The 22,763-nt window shown below is 36.8% G+C and overlaps 1 protein-coding gene across 1 annotated transcript in view; it reads right to left on the reverse strand.

The window, feature by feature from the left end:
• The window catches only part of Tmem135 (transmembrane protein 135), a 290,655-nt gene that overhangs the window by 234,116 nt on the left and 33,776 nt on the right, over window positions 1-22,763 (reverse strand). The window contains exon 4 of the mRNA XM_045146120.1: window positions 10,587-10,620. Within this exon, the coding sequence (XP_045002055.1) occupies window positions 10,587-10,620 (34 nt within the window). The remainder of the gene's footprint in view (window positions 1-10,586; window positions 10,621-22,763) is intronic.

The following is a 22,763-nucleotide window of genomic DNA, read 5'->3' on the forward strand; positions in this document are numbered from 1 at the left end:
ATAACTAAAGGCATTTCCCATTGTTTCCAGGAGTATTGATGCTAATTTGATTAACTCAATTATTAGGCCATCCGGATTGTCTATGGAGGGTCCTAGAAACTTTTCTGCATCCTTGTAGTTCAAAACCTCCACCAGCATAAGAAAAATGAGACATTTTTCATTCATCTTGCTCAGCACTAGATCAAGAATATTTTACCTCTTATCTGTGTACCATTTCCTTCCCATCAAATTCCCTTTCCAGGGCTTGTAATTGGTGCGTTCCTGCACACCACTCCCGTCTTTCAGTGCCAACACCTCTACCTTTTGTTCCGCTGTCATGGACAGTAACATCTGCTTTCTCTTTTTGTCTTTTTTCCATGACTTTTTGTATCAGTCTTCTAGTTTTAAGGATCAACTTAAAACTAAAGATCACTCTGCTCCTTTTCAAGCCATTCTACTTATTTTATAATTGTTCTTCTTAAGAATTATAAGAAACCTTGATTTTTTTTTCAGGTTTTGATTTATTTCTGAATTGCCTGCTTTCCCTAAGATGAAATGTTTATTCAACATAAGCCTTCTATTTTGGAATGCTCATTATCTTCAAATGACTATTTTTGCTTATGGTAAAAAACTAAGGATACACACAATCATGTCTACACAAGCATGCACACACACATGTATGTGCAAATTTTACTGCAACTGTGGGTTGCTCACTTTCTTCTAAATGGTCAACTAAGAGCTATAATCATGAAGTAAGAGTAGAGACTGGCAGACTTCATGATAATGGAATGAGCAGATAAGCAAGCCAGAGATGGGAGAGCTTCCAACTGCTTAAACAGTCTTCAATAAATCTTATGCTTGGATGAAGTTATCCTGCACCACCCAACTCCTTCCTTCCCATTCTCCAGGGAAGTGACTCCACTCTTCCAAATAGATCCCATTAATTAATGACACCTGCTCTCTGGTGAGCCTTCTTTTCAGAATTCCTTCAAGAAGTGTGGTTCTACACTTTCCTATAGTATTCCCCTATGACTGATAAACATGCTTATCCCTCCCTGCATGGTTACTTATACAGATTTGAGTAATTAGGGGTCCTCAATATTTTAAACATATTATTTTCTGTATGTTCACTATCATGCCCTTAGCATCTGAAGAAAATGGAACGGAAGTAGCAAATAACTGTGACCAGTATACCACCTTAAATGTCTGTGAAAGCATTAGCCTTTTTATTACTTTATGCCAGGTGACATCTTCTTTATACAACAATGACATGCAGATATGGACCTACATAACCACACCTAACATTAGTGTCTTGATTCAGCCTGACATTCTTTGATGCCCAACAGTAGTTCATTTTGTCCAGTGTTTGTCTTCTTGCATTTCAACCATATCCAGCAGTTAACTTCTGAATGTATTTTGAGATTTTTAATGTATGTTATAGAATATATCCAAATAATTTCTCAATCAACTGCTTCTATTAAACATTATAATTAATTATTAGCTCAAAATATGGTCATTTCATGAAAGTCTACTAAGACATCTGTTTCAGCTAGTTACCTTCTTGTTGCTGGGACAAAGCACACAATCAAAAGCAACTGATGGGAGGAAAAATGTTTATTTTGGCTTAAAGACTTGAGGGGCAGCTCTGTGATGGTAGGGGAAAATATGGCATGAGCAGAGGCTGGACATCACCTCCTGGCCAATATCAGGTAGATAACAGCAGCAGTAAAGTGGGCTATAAACTGGCAAGGAGGAGCTGGTTATAACACCCATAAGCCCTCCCCAACAGCACACCACCTCCAGCAAGGGTCCAATACCCAAACTGCCACCATGAAGATCTAACATGCAAAAAGCATGAGTTTATGGGGGACACCAAATTCAAGCCACGATAACATTTGCATAAGTAGTACATGATACTAATAGTGGGAAATTGTAACAGATCCTTCTTAATCACATTTTTTACCCAATCATTCAACAAATGATAAGAATCTATATAGTAATAGAAATCAGCCTTATACCTTTTCTTCAAAAGATTTCAACATATAATATACTGTTTCTGAATTAAAGTACTTAAGTACTTTAAATATAAATGTGCTTTAAGTACTAACTTGTAAATTTTGTGAAGGGTACTTTAGTAGTGTCATGATTTTATATATAAGAGAATAAAAAGGCTATCTTAAGCAATTAAGTCTGGGTCTTAAGACAGAAATAAATAGAATAAACAAATAAATATACAAAGACATAGCTCTTTGTTTAGGTTTATGCATAAACAAGTAAATATTGTATTAAAGCATAACAACAGATACTAATATAGAATAAATACAGCTATCGAAATAACACTGACATATGATTAGATGATCAAGATACAAACATTGGAAAATAGGCAAAAGGTATTTTTAGGAATTTATTAGTTGAGTAAATGAAGAAAAATTAAATATTATTATTTTGGTTAGTATGTTTATACAAGTAGAGCCCAGTAAAATAATTTAATTAATAGAAGTATTAGTAATATTTATGTTCTAGACCACATTGACATCATATGATTTAACATAGAGGAGTAAATGAGGTTTATGTCCCATGCTGCCTAAGGCTGTCACAGTAGTGCTAAACTTTTTTAAACACTGCTATTACATTCCAAAACCTCAGGTTTAACCTTAATTAAAAGTCATAAATGAAACAACAAACTTTTATACTGCTACTGTTGCCAAATTCAAGGGCTGTTTCTTGCTATCACACATATTAAGTCTCAAATCCTAAAGGTCCTTAATCAATTGTATTTAGATAGCATAGATTTTAGATTTAGATAGCATTAAATTTTTGAGTTTTTAATACCCTATGTATGACCAGTATAAGTTAATAGAAGTTCTCCTTCCTCTGATATTGTTTTCTTCATCTAAACTTAAGAGGAAATCTATTAGAACTAACAGGGTACTTTAGAAATGTGAAATACAAAAATGTATAGGAAAAACATGATGCATGAAATAAATATGAGCCATATAACCATGCTGATAATGAATAGAAAGCATGCAGGTTATTATACAGGAAATTACAAAGATGAATAGAAAATATAAATCCCCAATTCTGCAGAGCTTTTCAAGAAAAACAAAAATAGAAAACCATGTATTAAATATTTGAAAGTTTAAAAATTTTCTCTTAAAAATCCATGACAAAAAATAGGGCATTAACAAACATTTGATGAATTCATTAACAAACTCAAAAAGAAAGAGAGAGAAAGCTAAGCATTTCATTTAATCACATATTCCAAAACCTATTATTCTGTGAAAAATCAAATGTTATTTTAATTTTCTTCTTTTATTTCACAGAATGACTCATTATGACTGTATAGGAATACCAATACAATCCTAGAACTCTTAGACCCTATTAACTGAGTTTGCATAATGATGACCAAAAATGATGTCAGCAGTTTTTCATTAACATCCACCGAAAGTCAAGTAAAGATGTTTTACCTTATTAAGGAATATAGCACTGGGAAAATACAAAAGAAAGATGGGATAGGTGAAATATTCTACAAGTGTTTAGTGAAGAAAGTCACACACACACAAAAAAAAGAAAGTCACACAAACCTGTGAATATGCTAAAAGACCCTGGAGTATAGTCTTAAATGCTAAATGTTGATAGCACAGGAATATGTCATTGAAGCTACCATAAAGAATGTAAGAGAGCTGGGCGTGGTGGCACATGGCTTTAATCCCAGCACTCAGGAGGCAGAGGTAGGAGGATCACCGTGAGTTCAAGCCCACCCTGACACTACATACATAGTGAATTCCAGGCCTAAGCTAAAGTGGGACCCTACCTCAAAATATATATAAATATATATAAATATAAATATATATATATATATATATATATATATGCGGCACATGATGCACTATGCAGCCATCAAAAGAAATATATCAGAAAATAAAAACACATACACTCAGGATTTGAGGAGACAGGGATTTTTTAATGGGGTGGAATATACAGACAGGATTTCACTCTGTAGTCCTGGCTGGCCTGGAACTATGTAGCTCAAACTGGCTTTCAACTCATGGCACTTCCTGCCTCAGACAGAGTATCAGGATTGCCATAAGTGATGTCACACATGGGTCTCAAAAACAGGTACCCAGTTCAAAGTGAAGACAATAATATGGATATACTTGAAAACACAGAATTAAGTTATTCAAAAAAGTATTAAATGGCCTCAATCTCTAAAAATCAACTGTCACTGTCCCAAGACCATCAAGTTTTATCTCATTCATTTTCCAAATAAGCTTTCAAGGAGGATTGTCTTCATGTAATTCTCAAACAGCAGGCAGCAAATAGCCATCACACTGACTTAGATATAGTTAAAGAAAAAAGATAGAAACAGAAAGCAGGAGAGAAAGAAAGGACTTAGGGATGGAGAAAGTTTAGTAAAAAGCAAAAGATCAAAATGGGGAGATGGCTTAGTGGTTAAGGCACTTGCCTGCAAAGCCAAAGAGCCCAGGTTCAATTCCCCAGGACCCACGTAAACCAGATGCACAAGGTCGGGCATGCACCTGGTGTTCATGTGCAGTGGCTGCAGGTCCTGGCGTGCTCATTCTCTCTCACACTTGTGCTCGCTCTCTCTCTCTCTCCCCTCTCTCTCAATAAATATTTTTTTAAAAAAATTAAAAAACAAAAGATTCCTGGCTCAAAAGAATTCTAAGGCAACAGTCTGCATTCCTGCCTGAACCAGTGGGATAGCTACACATGAACATATGATGAAGATCACATATGTACGGCCTTCTCATATTCTTCACTCAGTTTGGAACACAAAAGAGAAATTGTTAAGACTAAAAATATAGACATGGTCAGGGCCTCACTCTTTAGGACTAAGTAAGACTGATGCATACTGAACAAGGAACTGTGGGAATCCTTCAATTTCACAGGCTCCTCAACATCATTTAACAAGTCTTGTTATTCTTACTCACAAATGAGGTCAACAAATCATGTCACTCTTCTTTTTCAAGTTACTGCAAGGCTGAGACTCTGCTAGAAGATGGATTATATCCACTTAAAGTATGAGATTATAAATATTTTATACATCTTAGGAGATAATTCATCTAAAACGTTGGTTTCTTTTTAATGCAACTAAAATTTAAAAAGAAAAAGGGGGCTTGGAGAGATAGCTCAGCGATTAAGGCACTTTCCTACAATGCCTAAGAAACCAGGTTTCATTCCCCATTATCCACATAAAGCCAGATGTACAAGGTGGTGCCTGCATCTAGAGTTCCTTTGCAGGACCTAGAGACCCTGGCACCCCTATTCTCTCTCCTCCCTCCTTCTTTCCCTCCCTCCCTCCTTCCATCTCTTTAGAAAAAAAGAGAAAGTACAAAGAAAGAAAGAGAAAATATTAAAAAGAAGAAAGTTTGACTATGACCATAGAAACTGCCCCTAAAGTTGAAAATGAATGCTACTAAATGTCAACACTGACATTTAACTCAAGGAAACTATCCAATGATCCCCAATAATTCCCCTTCTTGTCCTCACAAACAGAGGAGTAGTTTCTACATTTCCTCTTTACTAACCACATGAGCCACGGCAACTCTTAACAAACCTACTCACCTTGAATAGCAAAGTCACTAACTACAACACATAGTAAGTCCTCCGCATTGCTTATCATTGTGGTGCATACTGAACTTACATTTCATTAACTTTTAACATACATTGAAAGGAAAAGAGAACTTACCAGAATACTACTACTCACTGTTGCAGGTCTAAAATAGGTTCCAAGGAAGAAATCTACCACCAGTCCAGGAATTTAGCTGAGGTAAGATCTGCTTAGCTATTGGTTTACTTTAGAACAAAGGTTCCAGACCAGGCAGGATACTAGACAGCTCAGACAAGAGATGGTGATGGGGATTAGGGGCAAGGTAGGTTTTCCCTGATAGGTGGTTAGCTAGGGACTTGGCCACATACACATGGAGGCCACTTTGCCTACCCTGGGAGGACTAAAACTCATGTCTGATTCACTCTCATCCAATATGGCTGAAGACAGTACCTCCTCAGCAACAGCTTTGTTTCTTCCTCAGTTTCTCAGGCTTAGCCCCATGGGTGGGCCGTTCCTAAGTCATTGTTCTTCTTGAACCCACCAACTATTCAGATTTCTCCCAAAGCACCTAAATCTGATGATGCCCCCCCATTGGGTATCTGATTCATGTAAATGGACCTGAAGCATGTTTGTATGCCTTTCTTCTCCTCTTCTGCTTTTCTCCTCCTTTCCCCTTCTCCCCTTCTCTTCTCTTCCGCAGAGGCTTCTTCCCAGGAAAGAGACCTTTCCCTATGTGGAGGAGACTGTCCTGGTCTCCCCTCCCTCTTCCTAGCCAGGCAGGGAAGGGGATACTTATTTTGGCTTGGGCATGTTCCTGCTCTGCTTTCCACCCTAATCACATCATTCGCCCTTCTCTGAGTCCACATTTTCAATTCTTTGTTAATATGGAGAAGACATCAAGACTTGAGAGCTGCTGGTATGGGAGGTCTCATCTCACAGAGCTCCATGGGAAATAAGCCTATGGTTATAACTGTGCCAGCAGTAAGACAGGATAAAACCCAGAATAGATTTTAGAAGTAGAATAAGATTTAGTAGAATTAAGAATTAAGTAGAATAAGAAATAGATTAGACAAGGAATATGAAGGGAAGAAAATAATTAAGAGTCCTAAATTTCTTACCTAAACAACTGGATGAATGTCATTTACAACAATGCGAAAGACTTTGGGAGCAATTTCAGAAAATGTTTATAATTGCCTTTTTTAAAAATACTCTTATTTCCTTTTGTGTTCATCTGTGAAAACTCTCCAACCACTTCACAGTTTGTCTTGTTTCTTTCTATCCTCATGTGCCCAGCACAGTACTAATATACATAATAAATACCTGTTAAATTGAATTAAACTGAGGTGGCTTTACAACAAAACATATGGATTAACATTTTCAAACCTCATGCTTAAAAAAATCAAATGCAGATGTTTTAATCAAAGATATTGCATGTTTGACATTTGAAAGTATGCTTTAGAGAAGCCTACTTTATATGTATACATGCATGTTTATAATTTTAAAATGCATACATCGTTAAATGTTTGGTGTCATAAATGAAATTACAGAGAATACCTTCCAAAAGGATCTATATAGAGGAATATTTAAGGTCTTAAAATCTTTTTCTTATAATTAAGCTAAACATAAGAGAATTAATCTTGACATCTCTTAAATACTTGTTAGCAAATGATGAATTCTGAAAGACGAGACAGCTCAGTCCTTGACACACTAACATAATAAAGCAAAATCATGTGAATGTAAATTCAGCTATGTGTTTGGCCAAATGGCAAAGCTGAATCTTAGCAGCTGGTGTTCATGTGAGTAATTAGTTTTGGCATATTAGCCCTAGGAAAACTTTTCCATCATTTTATTACTATTCTCTTGGGGAGATGCCAGAGAAAATGTTTAACTTTTTATTTTATAATTTTTCTATATACCTTTTAATCATTTGACCTTAGGCAAATAATTCAAATAAATCAATTTTAAAGTCTAGAAAACTAGGTTGAGGAGATAGCCCAGTGGTTTAGACATGTCGCTGCTTAAGTATGAGGGTCCAGGAGGGCCTGAGACTACCCGAGTTCAACTCCCAGAATCTTTACCTACTCCCTACAGCACCCAATTCAATAGCAGCAGCAAAATGTGGATTCACAATTACATAGTACAAGCACTTTTAACATAAATTCAAAACAAGCACTTCTAATGTAAGTTCAAAACTTCAGGACTAGAGAGATGGCTTAGTGGTTAAGGTGCTTGCCTGTGAAGCCTAAGCACCCATGGTCAAATCTCCAAGTCCCACATAAGCCAGATGCACATGAAGGCACATGCATCTGGAGTTTGCCTGCAGTAGCTAGAAGCCCTGGCATGCCTATTCTCATTCACTCACTCTCTCTCTCCCACTCTGTCTCTAATAAATAAAAATAAATCTTAAAAATAAAAAATCTTAAGGGCTGAAGAGATGGCTTTGTGATTACAGTGTTTTCCTGAAAAGCCAAATGACCCAGGTTCAATTCCATAGTACCCAGATGGCACATGCATCTGGAGTTTGTTTGCAGTGGCTAGAGGCCCTGGTGTGCCAATTCTGTCTCTCTCTCAACCTCTCTCTCTCTTTCTCTCCACCCCCACCTTTCTCTCTGTCAAATAAATAAAAATAAAATATTTTTTAAATGTTTAAAAAAACTTCATATGTCGCTATTCATATTTTTGTGCTTTAACAAACTATTATCTACTACATGTTCATTTAAAGTCCAAATCTAGATATAGCTTGTCTCTCAACTATGTTAAATATAGGAACAGAATAGTGACATGTTTTGTATCCTAATATCTAGTGCAATTTACATTCAAAACTGTTCACTGATGAAAATAAAGACAAAGATACAAAAGATAACTCAGAGCCAGTTCTAGGTATTTTTATACCATACTGATTCAAAGGTTGGGCAATGTTTTTAAAATGTTCTAGTAAAACTAGAAGTCTAATGCGCTATCCACTGTACTAAGGAGCCATCTTCTAGTAAAATTGAATAAGGAGTAAGCAGCTTTCATGGCCAAAACTATAACAAAAAGTTACATTGTATCTCACCAACTAATTATCACTTCACTACCTACCAACAATTTTAATGGAAAGTAGGGGCATGTATGTAGCCAAGCTATTGTAAATAACCAGAAAACAACTGAACAAGTAGAAGTGACTCCTAAAAAATGATTTAAGGTCATTAGCATTAAGAACTAAATGACACACTAACAAAAGAAATTTATCACAGGAGACCAGAAAATATTGGACAAATACCTACAAAGTGACTTCTAGAACCTTCAGGAAGTAAACAACTATCCTATGAGGATGATGACTGAAAACACTAGATTCAATAGCAAAGAAAGAAATGAACTGAGGAATACAACAAGAAGAGAGAACCCAGAGTTCATCCCATAGGCTCAACTCCAGCCAGGAGGGCTCGGCTCCCAGTGCAGAGTGAATGCAACTGCAGAGGGTTGGGACACTGGCACAAGACAGAAAGCCTCAGGGAGTTCACTCTACTCTCACCCCCAAATGAGATAGAAGGGAGGCAGGAAGGGAGGGAGGGAGGGAGGGAGGGAGGGAGGGAGGGAGGGAGGGAGGGAGGGAGGGAAGGAGGGAGGGAGGGAGGGAGAAGGAGGGGGAAGGAGGGAGGAAGGGAAGGGAGGGGAGGGAGGGAGGGGATGAGAGACCATCTAACCCAGCAGTAGAAAGAAGCACAGAAAAACCATAAAACAAAGTAAACTCAAACTCCACAACAAACCCTGTTTGGCACCACTGAAGAGATCTACAGTCCAAACAGACAGAAATCTTGGCATTCACAGGCCATATAGGTGCTAGGAAAATGTTCTCTTCTCAGCATTTGACTAGAGCAAACCTTAAAAAAAAAAATCCCTACTGATGGACCACGGGCAGCTCTAGAATTTCCTTGCACAGCTCATTCTGAGACCCAGGGAAAATGTCAGGAGAATATTCTGATTTCCGCATAGACAGTCTGAACTGTGCTACAGTGAGTGACAGAATAGACTACATCTGCTCTCAGAAGAGTGACTGCATATACGGCGTGCACTAAGCTCAGATGAATGGCCATGTATGCAGAGTGTGCACCTATGCTCGGGCGAGGGACCACATAGTGCCTTTCTCACCATGATGGTCTGTATTTCCTAAAGCTGTGAGCTAAAAGAAAATAATCCTTCCAGAAGTTACATTTATTAGGTGGTTTGTCACAATGGTAAAAAATATATGAAATATACTGCTTTATTATAGAATTTAAGAACCTAACCTCAGGTAAATAGTTATATATTTTCTCTTAATTAACTATTTAATGGTACCTACCAACTATTAATCTTGAAGGATTTTAATATAAATATAGGTTTAATGTAAATAATAACAGACCAGAGAGCATTAATTTCATTTCTGTAAACCTGGAAACTTAGCAGCCTCACTATAAATTGTGTTTAAGGATGGTACTACTGTGGTTGTAATGCTGAAGAAGGCGTATCAGTATCACTCATCCTTACATCACTTCTTGCATAAAAATGACAACATAGGGAGAGAGGTAGATATGTAGATACTGTTATAGAACCATCAACGATCTAAACTTAAAAAACAAAGAATCAGGCTGGAGAGATGGCTTAGTTGTTAAGGCACTAACCTTGGAAGCCTAAGGACCTAGGTTCAATTCCCCAGTTCCCATGTAAGCCAGATGCACAAGTTGGCACATGCCCATGGAGTTCATTTACAGTGGCTGGAGGGCCTGACATGTCCATTCTCTATCTGCCCCCCCCATAAATAAATAAATATTTATTTAAAAAAGAGTCACAAAGGACAAATGGCAGTAAAATATTTTCCTTCTAAACAGAAACAAATCAGTTCTCCAAAATATTCAAGTCTATTTTATTCTAAACAACAAAAACTGAAAATATTCTCAAAGTTAAGTGGCTGTTGTTTTTCTATTTTTTTAATGTAATCAAAAAGAAAATGGAAAAAAAAAAAGAAAATAAAAGACTTGTGGAAAAACTTCAAAGTTGAAAAAAGAGCATTACTTACCAAATTGGCCATATAAATTGTGAGCAGCCCTCTCCTGCAAATAATTTTAAAAAAAGAAAGATTAAGCTTTGATCTGACTTGATAATCACTTTACTGTTTTTCAGAAATCTATCAGGATTTGAGAAACCTGAGTTAATTGTGCTAAATTAAGGGTTAGTGTCCTAATACATGTATATAAATAGATTCAGTAAGTCATTCTGATAAATGATAAGTATCCTGCTGATTTTTATTAATTAAATTTCTAAAGTGTCAGGTGTGGTGGTGCATGCCTTTAACCCCAGCACTCAGGAGGCAGAGATAGGAATATTGTCATGAGTTCAAGGCCACCCTGAAATTACATAGTGAATTTCAGGTCAGTCTGAGCTAGAGTGAGACCCTACCTCAAAACACACACCCCCAAAAAATCCAAAGTTAATATTAGTAATACTGTTTTATTGTTAGGCTTTTTTGAGCAGAGCAGCACAATTTGTCTCTCATATATTTTACAGAATTTTTTTTTTTTTTTTGAGATGAGGGCCCGACAATATATATTGCCCAGCCCGGTCTCAAACATAAGGATTTAAGCCATCCTCTTGTGTCAGCCTCCAAAGTAGCTGGTAGTACAGGCTGCATCACTAATTGCATCTCATGCTACAAAACTGAGCTTAGTAATAAGGAATCCCAAGGAATTTACTTGTCAAAAAGTCAAGCTAAGAAGAATTCTGACTAAACTTGAATTTATTCAAAAAAATCATATTTGCTTTATGACATATACAATCAACTTCATTGACATTACAAATCACACCAAATCATTTTGATTTTTATTACAAGGTCAAGTGAGAAGTCACAAATTAAGGAAATATTTTAATGCCAAAGGACAAACACAAGTTCTTTAAACAGTCACTTTTCAGGAAACATATATATATGTATATGTATATGCATATGTATGTGTATATATGTATATATGTTTATATATATACATATATAGAAGACATATATACATATATATGTATGTATATGTGTGTGTATATATATATATATATATATATATATATATATATATATATCTTCTATCAAGTTTATTTCATGAAACTTCAGATAGAATTGCAAATATAAGGACTGACTTTAATCTGTTTAAGTTACATACATATGAGAAATGAGTGAAACACATCCCATTCTCCTGGAAAGAGGTCTTATTTTTTTTTAAGAGTTCAAGATTGGAGTAAAAATAATCAATGGAAAACAGCAAAACTTCACTTAGCCTTAAATGATAAGCACTTAGTACTCAAAGGGAAAAAAAATACCTTACAAACAAAGCAAGTTACCAATATCAAATTACTTTCATTTAAGTATCATGCCAGGCTTATTTATCCATATTGTGACTATAATCTTCTTGATGGGCTAGTCATAGGTAGATTTGATTGTTTAATCTCCAAAGCCACATGGAGGCAGTGTGATATAACTGAACACTGTTGGCATGAACTTAGGAAACTGGAGTTCTAGTTAGCATTAACCTCTGAGACTCTGAGGGTTTTGTAAAAATTAAAGAAACAGGATTCATTAAATACTACCTTTAAACATAAAAATTATTTAAATAGAGCTGGAGAGATGACTCAGAGGTTAAAGGTACTTGCTTGCAAAGCCTGCCAGCTTGAGTCCAATTCCACATTACCCATTTCAAGCCAGATGCACAAAGTGATGCATGTTTCTGGAGTTTGTTTGCATTAGGAAACGGTCTAGGCATGCCCATAATCTCTTCTCTCTGTCTCTCTCCCCCCCCCCCGCCCTTACAAATAAATAAATAAAATTTTTTTATTATTTAAGTAATTTACACTTATCCTTAACATAAACACAGTATTAGATCACCTCTACCCATCCCACTATGCTATAGCTCTTGGAATCTATCCCTTTAGGAGGTCCTAAAGTTCACCAGCCAAACAACAGACACCTATGGATCTGCCAAGAAAGAATATAAAACTCACTGGTAATATGTTCTTTGAGGTCCCTTTCTTGTCAACTTTTCTGTGATCTCTTCATATGGAATGAAATTTATTAAATCTTTCCAATCTTGCCAATTCCTACCAAATTCTAAATTATTTATTTTAAGCATTTATTACTTATCTTATTATTTATTATTTATTTTTAAGTAAATCATAAAGGAAACTTAATATTCAAGAATTATACATATACAAAGTACAAGGAAAAGTCAAAATACTTTTCAAGTGACAATTTATTTTTACCAAGTGAATTACAAATAAACAATATTCATAATTATAAATTCAAAAAACTGTTCATGGGGCTGCAGAGATGACACAACAGTTAAGGCATTTGCCTGCAAAGCCTAAAGACCCAAGTTTGATTCCCCAGTGCCAACATAAAGCCAGATGTACAAAGTGGCGCATGCAACAGGAGTTCATTTGCAGTGACAGGAGGCCCTAGCATGCCCATATCCATTCATTCATTCTTCTCTCTCTCTCTCTCCCCACCATTGCAAATAAATAAATAAAATATTTCTTAAAAATACATTCCTGTATTGGTCACTTCAATGTAAATGTCTCCCATAGCCTCAGGTATATTTGATTAAGCTTCATATTACATCCCCGGCAGCAGGAGCCCTGCTGGAGATGCTGTCACTGGGAGTGGATCTTGAGTCCAGCTACTCTGTGTTCAGAGACAGCTTACTAATCTCCCCCTCTCTGCTGCAGATGTATGAAGGGAGCCAGCTTCCTCCACCATGAAGAAGCATCCCCTCAAACCCTGAAAACCATAGGCCTGAAATAAATCCTTTCCTCCAGTAAGCTGCTCCAGGTTAGGTGTTTGCCCCAGCAACAAGACAGGAACTGCTACACTGTACTTTTACACAATTCAGTGTTTAAAAAAAAAAGTGTGATCCTATTTTTAAGAACATCTGTCCCACTAACCGTATTCTGTAATATTCAACAGTTATGCAGCCACAGTTTCATCACTGACTTCCATCTACCTGAAAATAAAACTGTTTACCTTAACTACAGGGCAAAGATTATCTCGTGGACCTTTACATTTATTTCCACACCATGCAATAGAAGCTGGCATCTGAAAACTAAACAAATAACTGTGGAATGAAAACACATAAAACCAAAGCATTCATGGGGACCCAGCATCATGAAAATGAGCACATGACAAGCACATATTTACACATACAACTTCAAAGACAGACAGCCACTAGAATGAAGGATGGACAATTAATAATTTCAATTTACTAGCTAGCAAAATCAAATGACCTTACACTTGCGAACAAGGTGTAACCAACAGGAAATCATATTTTATCCTGCCAACAGCCCGTGAAGTATAAGATAGAAACTATTAAAACAATCAAAGAAATTAGATGTTTTCCTTTAAAATGTAAATGTAGCCCAAATTAGTTGGTGTTAGGAGTCAGTTTATAGAATTCCAATTTCAGATTCTATCCCATCACCTGCTTCTCCACCAGGAAACCTCAACTATGTCCCCTCTAAACTCTGAAACTCATTGGCTTGTTTAATACAGTCTCCTAGCAGGCTTCTGTGCTACAAGAGTAAACAAAACTTTGATATACTTTTATTCTTGTGAAATACAATGTACTCTTGTACATTATTATTAACTTATGCCCTATTATGATCTCAAGTTGCAGTCACCCCCTTGCCAACCTTTTCTTAACATGGCAACCAGTACTGAAGAATGACAAGGTAATGTTTGTGAGTGACACAATACAGTGAACCAGAGGGCCACACTGTGATAGAACTGTCTTTCCTTTCTTGTTTTAATATTTTATTTGCAAGCAGAGAGAGATAAAAGAGAGACAGGGAAAATGGGAGCATGAGGAACTCCAGCCACTGCAAACGAATTCTGGACACATGTGCCACAGGTACTGGGGAATCAAACCTAAGTTGTCAGGCTTTTCAGACAAGGGCCTTATCTACTGAGCCATCTCTCCAGCCCTGTTAGGATTTTCTTAGTGCAATACCCTCATCCTCTGGGCCAACACACCCACACAGTTGACCACTCTCAGAGCAATGATGCCTTTTATCTTATCTACTCATGTCAGGTGTCACAAGAACTCCAGAGATTAATTAAATACCATTTATATTATTCATCATGCCACTATATCTGACCTAAATCTGAAGACAAACAAGCTACGCTCTTCCTAGTGAGTGAACTCTGTCTTAAAATCAAGTAACACTTTAAAAGAGGCTATGACAGTAATGGGGAAAAGAAAGTATGCTATTTAGAACAGAGGAGACTGAAGGCCTAAAAGGAGAGGCTGGATAAAAAGGCAGTAAGTAACTGTAAACCTCATAAAAGAATCTTTCCTCTCCACTTCTCCCCTCCCTTCTCCCTCTCTCTCTGGAGAAAAAGGGAGGAATCTCAAACTCACAAACCAAATGTGCATATATCCACAGTTACTGTATAAGAAGTATGGAGACCCACTGCTGCAGGAACTAGCTCTATAATCACAGGAAAACATTCATCAATTCATAATATAGTAGTTTAAAAAGTATGCTCACATCCTGTTCATTTCAAAGCAGTTATACCTTCTTAACATCATCATTTCTAAACCAATGAACAATTGTGCTTCATTTAAAAATATTACTGGAGGATCACCATGAGTTCGAGCCCATCCTGAGACTAGTGAATTCCAGGTCAACCTGAGCTACAGTGAGACCCTACCTTGAAAAACAAAAACAAACAAAAAAACTTACTGAATGTATTGTTTAGCTAATCTCAAAGTCTTAAATGATACTGTAGAATGAACTTCATAATTGAGATCACTAAGGAGTAGGTTAGGAGTGATGTAACTTCTAAACATTTTATACCACATATACACATACAAAGTACTTTTATGTTCTACAAACAAGGAGAAATTAGGTTTAAAACAGGAGAATCTTCCTAAATATTACAATTCTACTAAAAATGCTATTTATTTATATCAGAAAATCCTTCAAGATAATAAATTTCATTCTGTGAAAATGTTTTAGAAGAGAATACATACTACCTAAGGTTTAGAAATGAACAAGACAGATTTTCAGTCTAAAGAAAGAAATTTTGGCCAGGTGTCGTGGTGCACACCTTTAATCTCAGCACTCAGGAGGCACAGGTAGGAGGATCACCATGAGTCCAAGGTCACCCTGAAACAACATAGTGAATTCCAGGTCAGCCTGGGCTAGAGGGAAACCAACCCTACATTTAAAAAAAAAAAAAAAAAAAGACGAAGAAGAAATAAATAAATAAATGTTGGTCATATTCTAGTATGTGTAGCACAGTAAGCAGGATAAACATTTCAGAAGACTGTAGTGTTGTCACCAAAGCACAAGTATGTCAAGAACTCATAGATCAAACCGGGGGGCCTCTGATCGGAACCACAGTGCCATTCTAATAAAGAATCCCCCAGCTCTCAAAAAAAAAAGAACTCATAGATCAAGTTCAGTGTCCTTGTACTGTCATGTTATATACCTTATTTTGGTCATACTGCTTAGATGTTTCTTAGCTACTAACTCAAACCAGAATTACAGTTAAAACAAATGTACCATTTTTATTATGATCTATGTTTGAGTATACTGCAGCTTTTAAGTTACCTAAGCTAACACTAAGTATCAAGGCAAATTCCGTAACAATTCTCCAAAACAAATTCCACCAGAACAACTACTTTTTACACCACAAAGCACTTCCTAGGAAAAGAAAGAAAAGCCTAGTTCTTAACAGGCTTCCTAGGGATAAAATACATGTCACCAGTGTTTCCAGCTGAGTTACTATGATCCCAATTCTTCGTGGAACACATTTTTAAAGCAGCTCTGGAAACAACTTCAAAGCTTTCTCTGAAGCTCACAAAGATGTGATTAACATTTTAGCAAGCTTCACTCTGACTAGGTGTCAGGAGCAAACTGGAAAAGGAGGCTTAGCTCGGGGAGGAGGTATACACAGATGAATGGAGCGGGTGGGTGAATAGACAGAAAGATTAGCAAAAGGGGTAAAATAGGGAGGAAAGGCAGTTAAATGGATGTAAATAAAGACACTTGTATACACAGAAAATGAGTAGATAAAGAGATTCAGATGTATGTTTTCATTTCATGAAATGTTTCTGTAAAAACAGTGCTACAACTAAATGTAAAGTACATATAAATATCAGAGTAAACATTAAATGAAGCTTCGGTTGGGTGTGGTGGCACATAATTTTAATGCCAGCACTCACAAACTGGAGGCTTAGGTAGGAGGACAGCTATGAGTTTGAGGCCAACCTACAGCTACAGAGTAAGTTCTAGGACAACATTGGCTAGACCGAGAATTCAACTCTCCTATAAAAATAAAAACTAACGAACTTACCCAATCACAGAAAAAAAATCGACACATAGTCTCACTCATTTGCAACACCTAACCTGAATCTGCCCAAGATGCCTTACATACCCAGCAAGCACCTCATGGACTACACAATAAGATGGATGGGAGGGCGGGGAGGGAATCAAAGGGTGGAAAACAGTAATCCGGACCCAAACGGCAATGGTACCATAAAATTCTACTTCCTAAAAGACAGACCAAAAGGCTGAACCTTCACTAGACTCTTACAGTAAACACCTGAACCACAAGACACTGGAGAAGGTAAGAGCAAGACTGACCTAAATCTCCTACATCTTCCCTCCCTCCCTCTCCCCCTCTCCCCTCTATCTCTCCTCTCTAACTCTTGTATATTAGTTATCTTTTTCCTCAATTTCTTAGTGGACACTGACCTGTAACCCCCACTTCCAGCTTGGGCCTACCATCCACAATGAGCTTTTTATCAGAGAAACCTACAAGGTTTCCCAAAACAATGACAGACTTCTGTCAGAGTACTTGATGACCCACCAAAGGCCAGTGGTAAGACCCTATTGCTGAAGACTCCATATGCAGCTGACGCGTAAAATGGAATGACATGGCTGGAAGCCAGGAGAGAGTCAGTCCCCAGACAGTCAGCGTGTCTAGTGCTAGAAGGCGCTACATAGACGACTGGGGGAAATGACCAAGATCTGTCCAAGCAACACATTGTTTAAACTAATTAGCAACAAATAACCGGATGTGATGCCCACACAAGTGCAATAGTGGTACACAGCCATGGTGAGGAATCAATTGCTCTTGATTTGGCTAACTGATCCACTCAGTGGTACTAGACCCATAGCTGAAGATGGGAAACAAGTCAGAACCATACCCAAACACAAGCCCACTCTACAATATCAAGCTACCATCAATCACGGGGTATAAGAGGGCCTACACCTATCATACTGTCTGTCAAAAAAGTAAGTGTTACCTCAATTTTCTGGATGCTAACTTAACTCTCCGTAGGAGAATCTGCTTCTCTTTTCCAGATAGATGCAGATCCTAAGAAGAGAGCTGCCCCAACATACCTCACAAGGGGCCCAACTGAAACTAACAACAACTGGCGAAATAAGCAAGGGTGATGTTTTCCTGTGAACTGGATACCAGCACAAAGGGGAAGGAGATCAACACAGATAAAAATCAACTCCTACCAAATCAGAGAGCCAGAGCCTCAGAGGCCCCCAACACCTCAGCACTGCAGCAGACCAAATATGAACCCAACATGGCTCAGGGAAATCTTGCGGAAGAGGGGGCAGAAAGAATGTCAGAGTCACATGTTGGGTCATGATTTGCAGAGACATTTATCATACCAATAACTGGGGGCTAACTCCACAATGCACAACCCATTTTCATTAACAAGGAGGGTCTAATGGGAAGGGGTAGATCACAGATGAGCCTAAATAATGGTACCAAACTGCCTGTATTTACTGAAAAGAAAACTAATTAATTAAATTTTAAAAAATAAAAAAAAATTGAAGAAGAAAAAAAAATAAAAAATAATAAATAAAAATAAAAAAATAAAAACTAAAATAATGCTTCACTTTTAGCACTAGAAGATTTTTTTTTGTTTGTTTTTTTGTTTTTTGTTTTTTGTTTTTCAAGGTAAGGTCTCACTCTAGCCCAGGCTGACCTGGAATTAACTATGGAGTCTCAGGGTGGCCTTGAACTTACAGTGATCCTCCTACCTCTGCCTCCCGAGTGCTGGGATTAAAGGCGTGCGCCACCACGCCCGGCACACTAGAAGATTTTTAAACATATGTAACTTTAATCATTGTAAATTACCTATAATCAATTAAGGATCTGACACATAATAAAATAAAAATAATACTAATTTTTTGCTTGTTTTTCAAGGTAGGGTCTCACTCTAGTCCAGGCTGACCTGAAATTTACTATGTAGTGTCAGGGTGGCCTCAAACTCCTGGTGATCTTCTTACCTCTGCCTCCCAAGTTCTGGGATTAAAGATGTGTGCCACCACACCTGGCGATAATACAAAGTTTTGGAAAATAAAGTACATATTTTTCCATGCAAACTAGGCTACTACATGAACTCTTACAGAATTTTAGTTAAGTACAGATTTCTTTAAAATAAGACTCAAAATAAAGCAACTTACAAAGAGATAAAGCAAAAAGATCTGCTGTCATCCATCTTGAAGTTTAACACCAAAAAAAGTTACTTAAAATGTCAGTAGTAGATAAGCACCAAAAAAGTGAAAACCAAACTGAGTGTGGTGGTGTACGCCTTTAATCCCAGCACTTGGGAGGCAGCAGTAGGAGGACTGTTGTGAGTTTAAGGCCAACCTGAGACTACATAGTGAATTACAGGTCAGCCTGGGTTAGACTGAGAGACTGAGACCCTACCTAGAGTGAAAAAAATAAATAAAAACCAAAAAAACAGGAACTGAAACAAGAATTAGTTCAATGGGGAGCAGCTGCCAAGCATGTGTGAAGCCCTACTTTCATTTTTCCCAGTATCACCAAATAAAAAAACCCTAAGACATGGAGTTTTAACCAAACCAAAAGCAGACACTGGTAGGTATGCATGCACATACAAAACTTTCAGCAGAAAGACCTGGAGAACTATGCCCAATGTTGCAAAAGCCATCACCTAATAACAACAGAAATAAGTCAGCACACATCACAGAGTTCAGCTACATAACAAAATCAAGGACAAGGTCAACTTCTTATCAGCAGTTATGCTGAAGTGTCCGATCTTATCTAAAACAGTAAAAGGACTGCTACTACTATTTAGGATATGTTATAACATTTAATACCAGAAACTTTCAGTGACCAGTGACTACAAATGAAGCATTAATGTAAAAGCTCACAGGAAACAAAAGCAGAAAGCTTGTTTAAAAAAAAAACACCTAAGAAAAAAATAAAAAGTGAATATAGGGCTGGCTTAGCGGTTAAGGTGTTTACCTGTAAAGCCAAAGGATCCCAGTTTCATTCTCCAGGACCCACATAAGCCAGATGCACAAGGGGCACCTGCATACAGGCTTCGTTTGCAGTGGCTGGAAGCCCTAGCACACCCATTCTTTCCCTTCCTCTCTCTCTGTCTCTTCCTTCCTCCCTCTTTCTCTCTCATATAAATAATAATTTTCTAATAGTGAATATAAAATAAAAAACAAACAAATACATACTAACAATGAGAAGCTACGAAGTTCAATAAGCATATTTTCTTCCACAGAACAATCAATAGAAAAAGACAAATGTATGTTTTAAATATTCAAATAATGCAAAAGAAAGAGAAATACAAAAATGAATACCATAAAATTGTGGGTCTAATCTATGCCTATCATTAACAAAGTCTAATTAAAAGGCAAACAGTAACAGATCACATATTAAAACAATTAAATATAAAAAAAAAGAAGCAGGGCTGGGGAGATGCCTCTGTGGGTAAAAGTGCTTACTGAGCAAACATGAAGACTTGAGTTCAGATCCCCAGCACCCACACCTGGCATGAGGGGCCCATGCCTATAATCCTGCATGTGAAGAGGACAGAGGCAGGAAGATAGCTGGGGTTCTAGGTCACCCAGCATAGCCAAAACAAAAACAAAGAGCTCTAAGTTCGATGTCAGTATCTGTCTCAAGGGAATAAAGCAGAAGGGTGGTAAAAGAGGCCACTTGACATCTTCCTCTGGCCTCTTACACACCTGTGCACAGACACATGCATCTGCACACACCTAGAGATGACATCACACTTACTGGTGAAGATTTAGTGCTGTCACTAAAGAACAGAAACAAGGCAAAGATATAGTAGCACAATGAAATTAAAACAAAAAAAAAAGGAATGTACAACCTTGAAAAGAAATAAGACCTTTCCATCTAAAACTGTGTGTGTGGACATTTTCATGGAATTTCTAAAAGTTCATGGAATGAGTGTAGCAAGGTCACAAGAATCAAGACCAGCACAAAAAAGACAAATGGTATTTATATGCAATGGTAACAAATACATAGAAAATGAAATATATAAAACACAGAATTTCCATACTCTGAAACATATGCAAAAATTGATTAAGTCAAATGGATCAAAGACCTACAGATGTAGAGCTAAAGTTATGAACCTTTTTAAATGTAGAAGTAAATCAATGGGGTGGTAATGGCTTCTTAAACACAGTCAAAAAAGAATAAAAATTAGACAGGCATGGTGGTACACACCTGTAATCTCAGCACTCAGGAATCTGAGGCAGGAGAGTCACGTGTTCATAACCAACTTGGTATACTAAGAGAGTTAAAAGCCAGATTGAACTGCATAAAACACCCTGTCTCAAAAAATCCCAAACCCATAAACTAGACTTCATCAAAAGTTAAGTGTTAAAAAAAAAAATTTAAGTGTTGCCAGGCATGGTGGCACATGCCTTTAATCCAGCACTCCAGAGGCTGTGAGTTTGAGGCCAACCAAACTAAAAAAAAAAAAAACTAGCAGTGTTGTTTTCTGAAGAACATGATCAAGAAAGTGATAGATAACATGGGATATTTTTTTATAATCATGGAAAATGATAATAAAAATTAAAAAAAAAACACAAAAGAATAATAATTTAGGGGGCCAGGAAAATGGTTCTGTGGTTAAAGTTATTTATCTACAGTCTATCAGCCTAGGCTCAATTCCCTAGTATCCACATAAAGGCAGATCTGAAGTAGTACATAAATCTGTGATCCCAAAGTATCTACAATGATGGGAGATGGAGCAGCTAATCTGACCTTCCTTTGCAGTCTGGCAGTTGTTTGCAACAGCAGGAGGCTGTCTCAAAGTAGATGAGCACAGACAGCTTCAAGTTGTCCTCTGGCCTCCACACATGCACCCATACACACAAAAATAAATAATGCTAAAAATGTACTTTTATTTAAATCATTAATTAAGCAACAGATATTCTTATATAATGAAAATTATTGTATATATTGTATACATATATATTATATACAATGAAAATTCTTATATAATGAAAAGCCTTGGTGTTATGAGGCTTCCTATGTAAATAAACATCACTAGTTTCTAGATAAAAACATAACTGTTTTCTTCCTTAAAATAAATATCTTTGTGGGCTAGGGAAAAAAAAATAAAGTGATAGAAAAAAAAATAGACTATAAGAGTATTAGCATTTCATATATCTGGAATATCTAAAGAACTATTGTAACTCAATAATTAAGAGGCAAATAGCCTAATTAAAAAAAAACAAGTAATGGATCTAAATAGATATGTCTCCTAATCAGATATGAAGGAAAAGCACTTGATATGTAGCCATCTAGGAAATGCAATTCAAAGTTCTGATGAGATCAGGAAAACATAGCAAGTGTGGTCCAGAAGTGGAAAAACTTAACCCTGCCTTCTGCAGGGAAGAAAAACTCTACAGCCTCTTTAGAAACAGTGGCAGTTCCCTAAACAGTTAAACAGGGTTACTGTAAAAACCAGCAATTCCTCAAGCGAGCTCACACTCCAGAGAAATAAAAACATCTCTATACAAAAATATACGCAGAAAAGTTCTTAGCAACATTATTCATAACCAAAAAGTAGTAACAATCAAATTCCCATCAAATGTAGCATAGGTATTAGTTGGCAATAAAAAGCAATGGAATATTGATACATATGCTATCAGTGAATTCTGAAACCATCATGTTAAACAACAAGCCAGTCACTACTATATGATTGAGTCTACATGAAATATCCAAAAGAGGAATCCATATAGATGTGAAATTGATTAGTGACTGCCTTGTGCTGGAAGGAGATGGGGTGGACGAGAATTTAGGAGGTATCAATTTAATGAAAGGGCTTAAATCTGAGGTGAATAAAAGTTCTAGAACCATCATTGTGGTTATGGTTGAATAATACTGTGAATATAT

This window comes from Jaculus jaculus, chromosome 3 (assembly GCF_020740685.1).
Source record: "Jaculus jaculus isolate mJacJac1 chromosome 3, mJacJac1.mat.Y.cur, whole genome shotgun sequence".
NCBI classification, from domain to species: Eukaryota; Metazoa; Chordata; class Mammalia; order Rodentia; family Dipodidae; genus Jaculus; species Jaculus jaculus.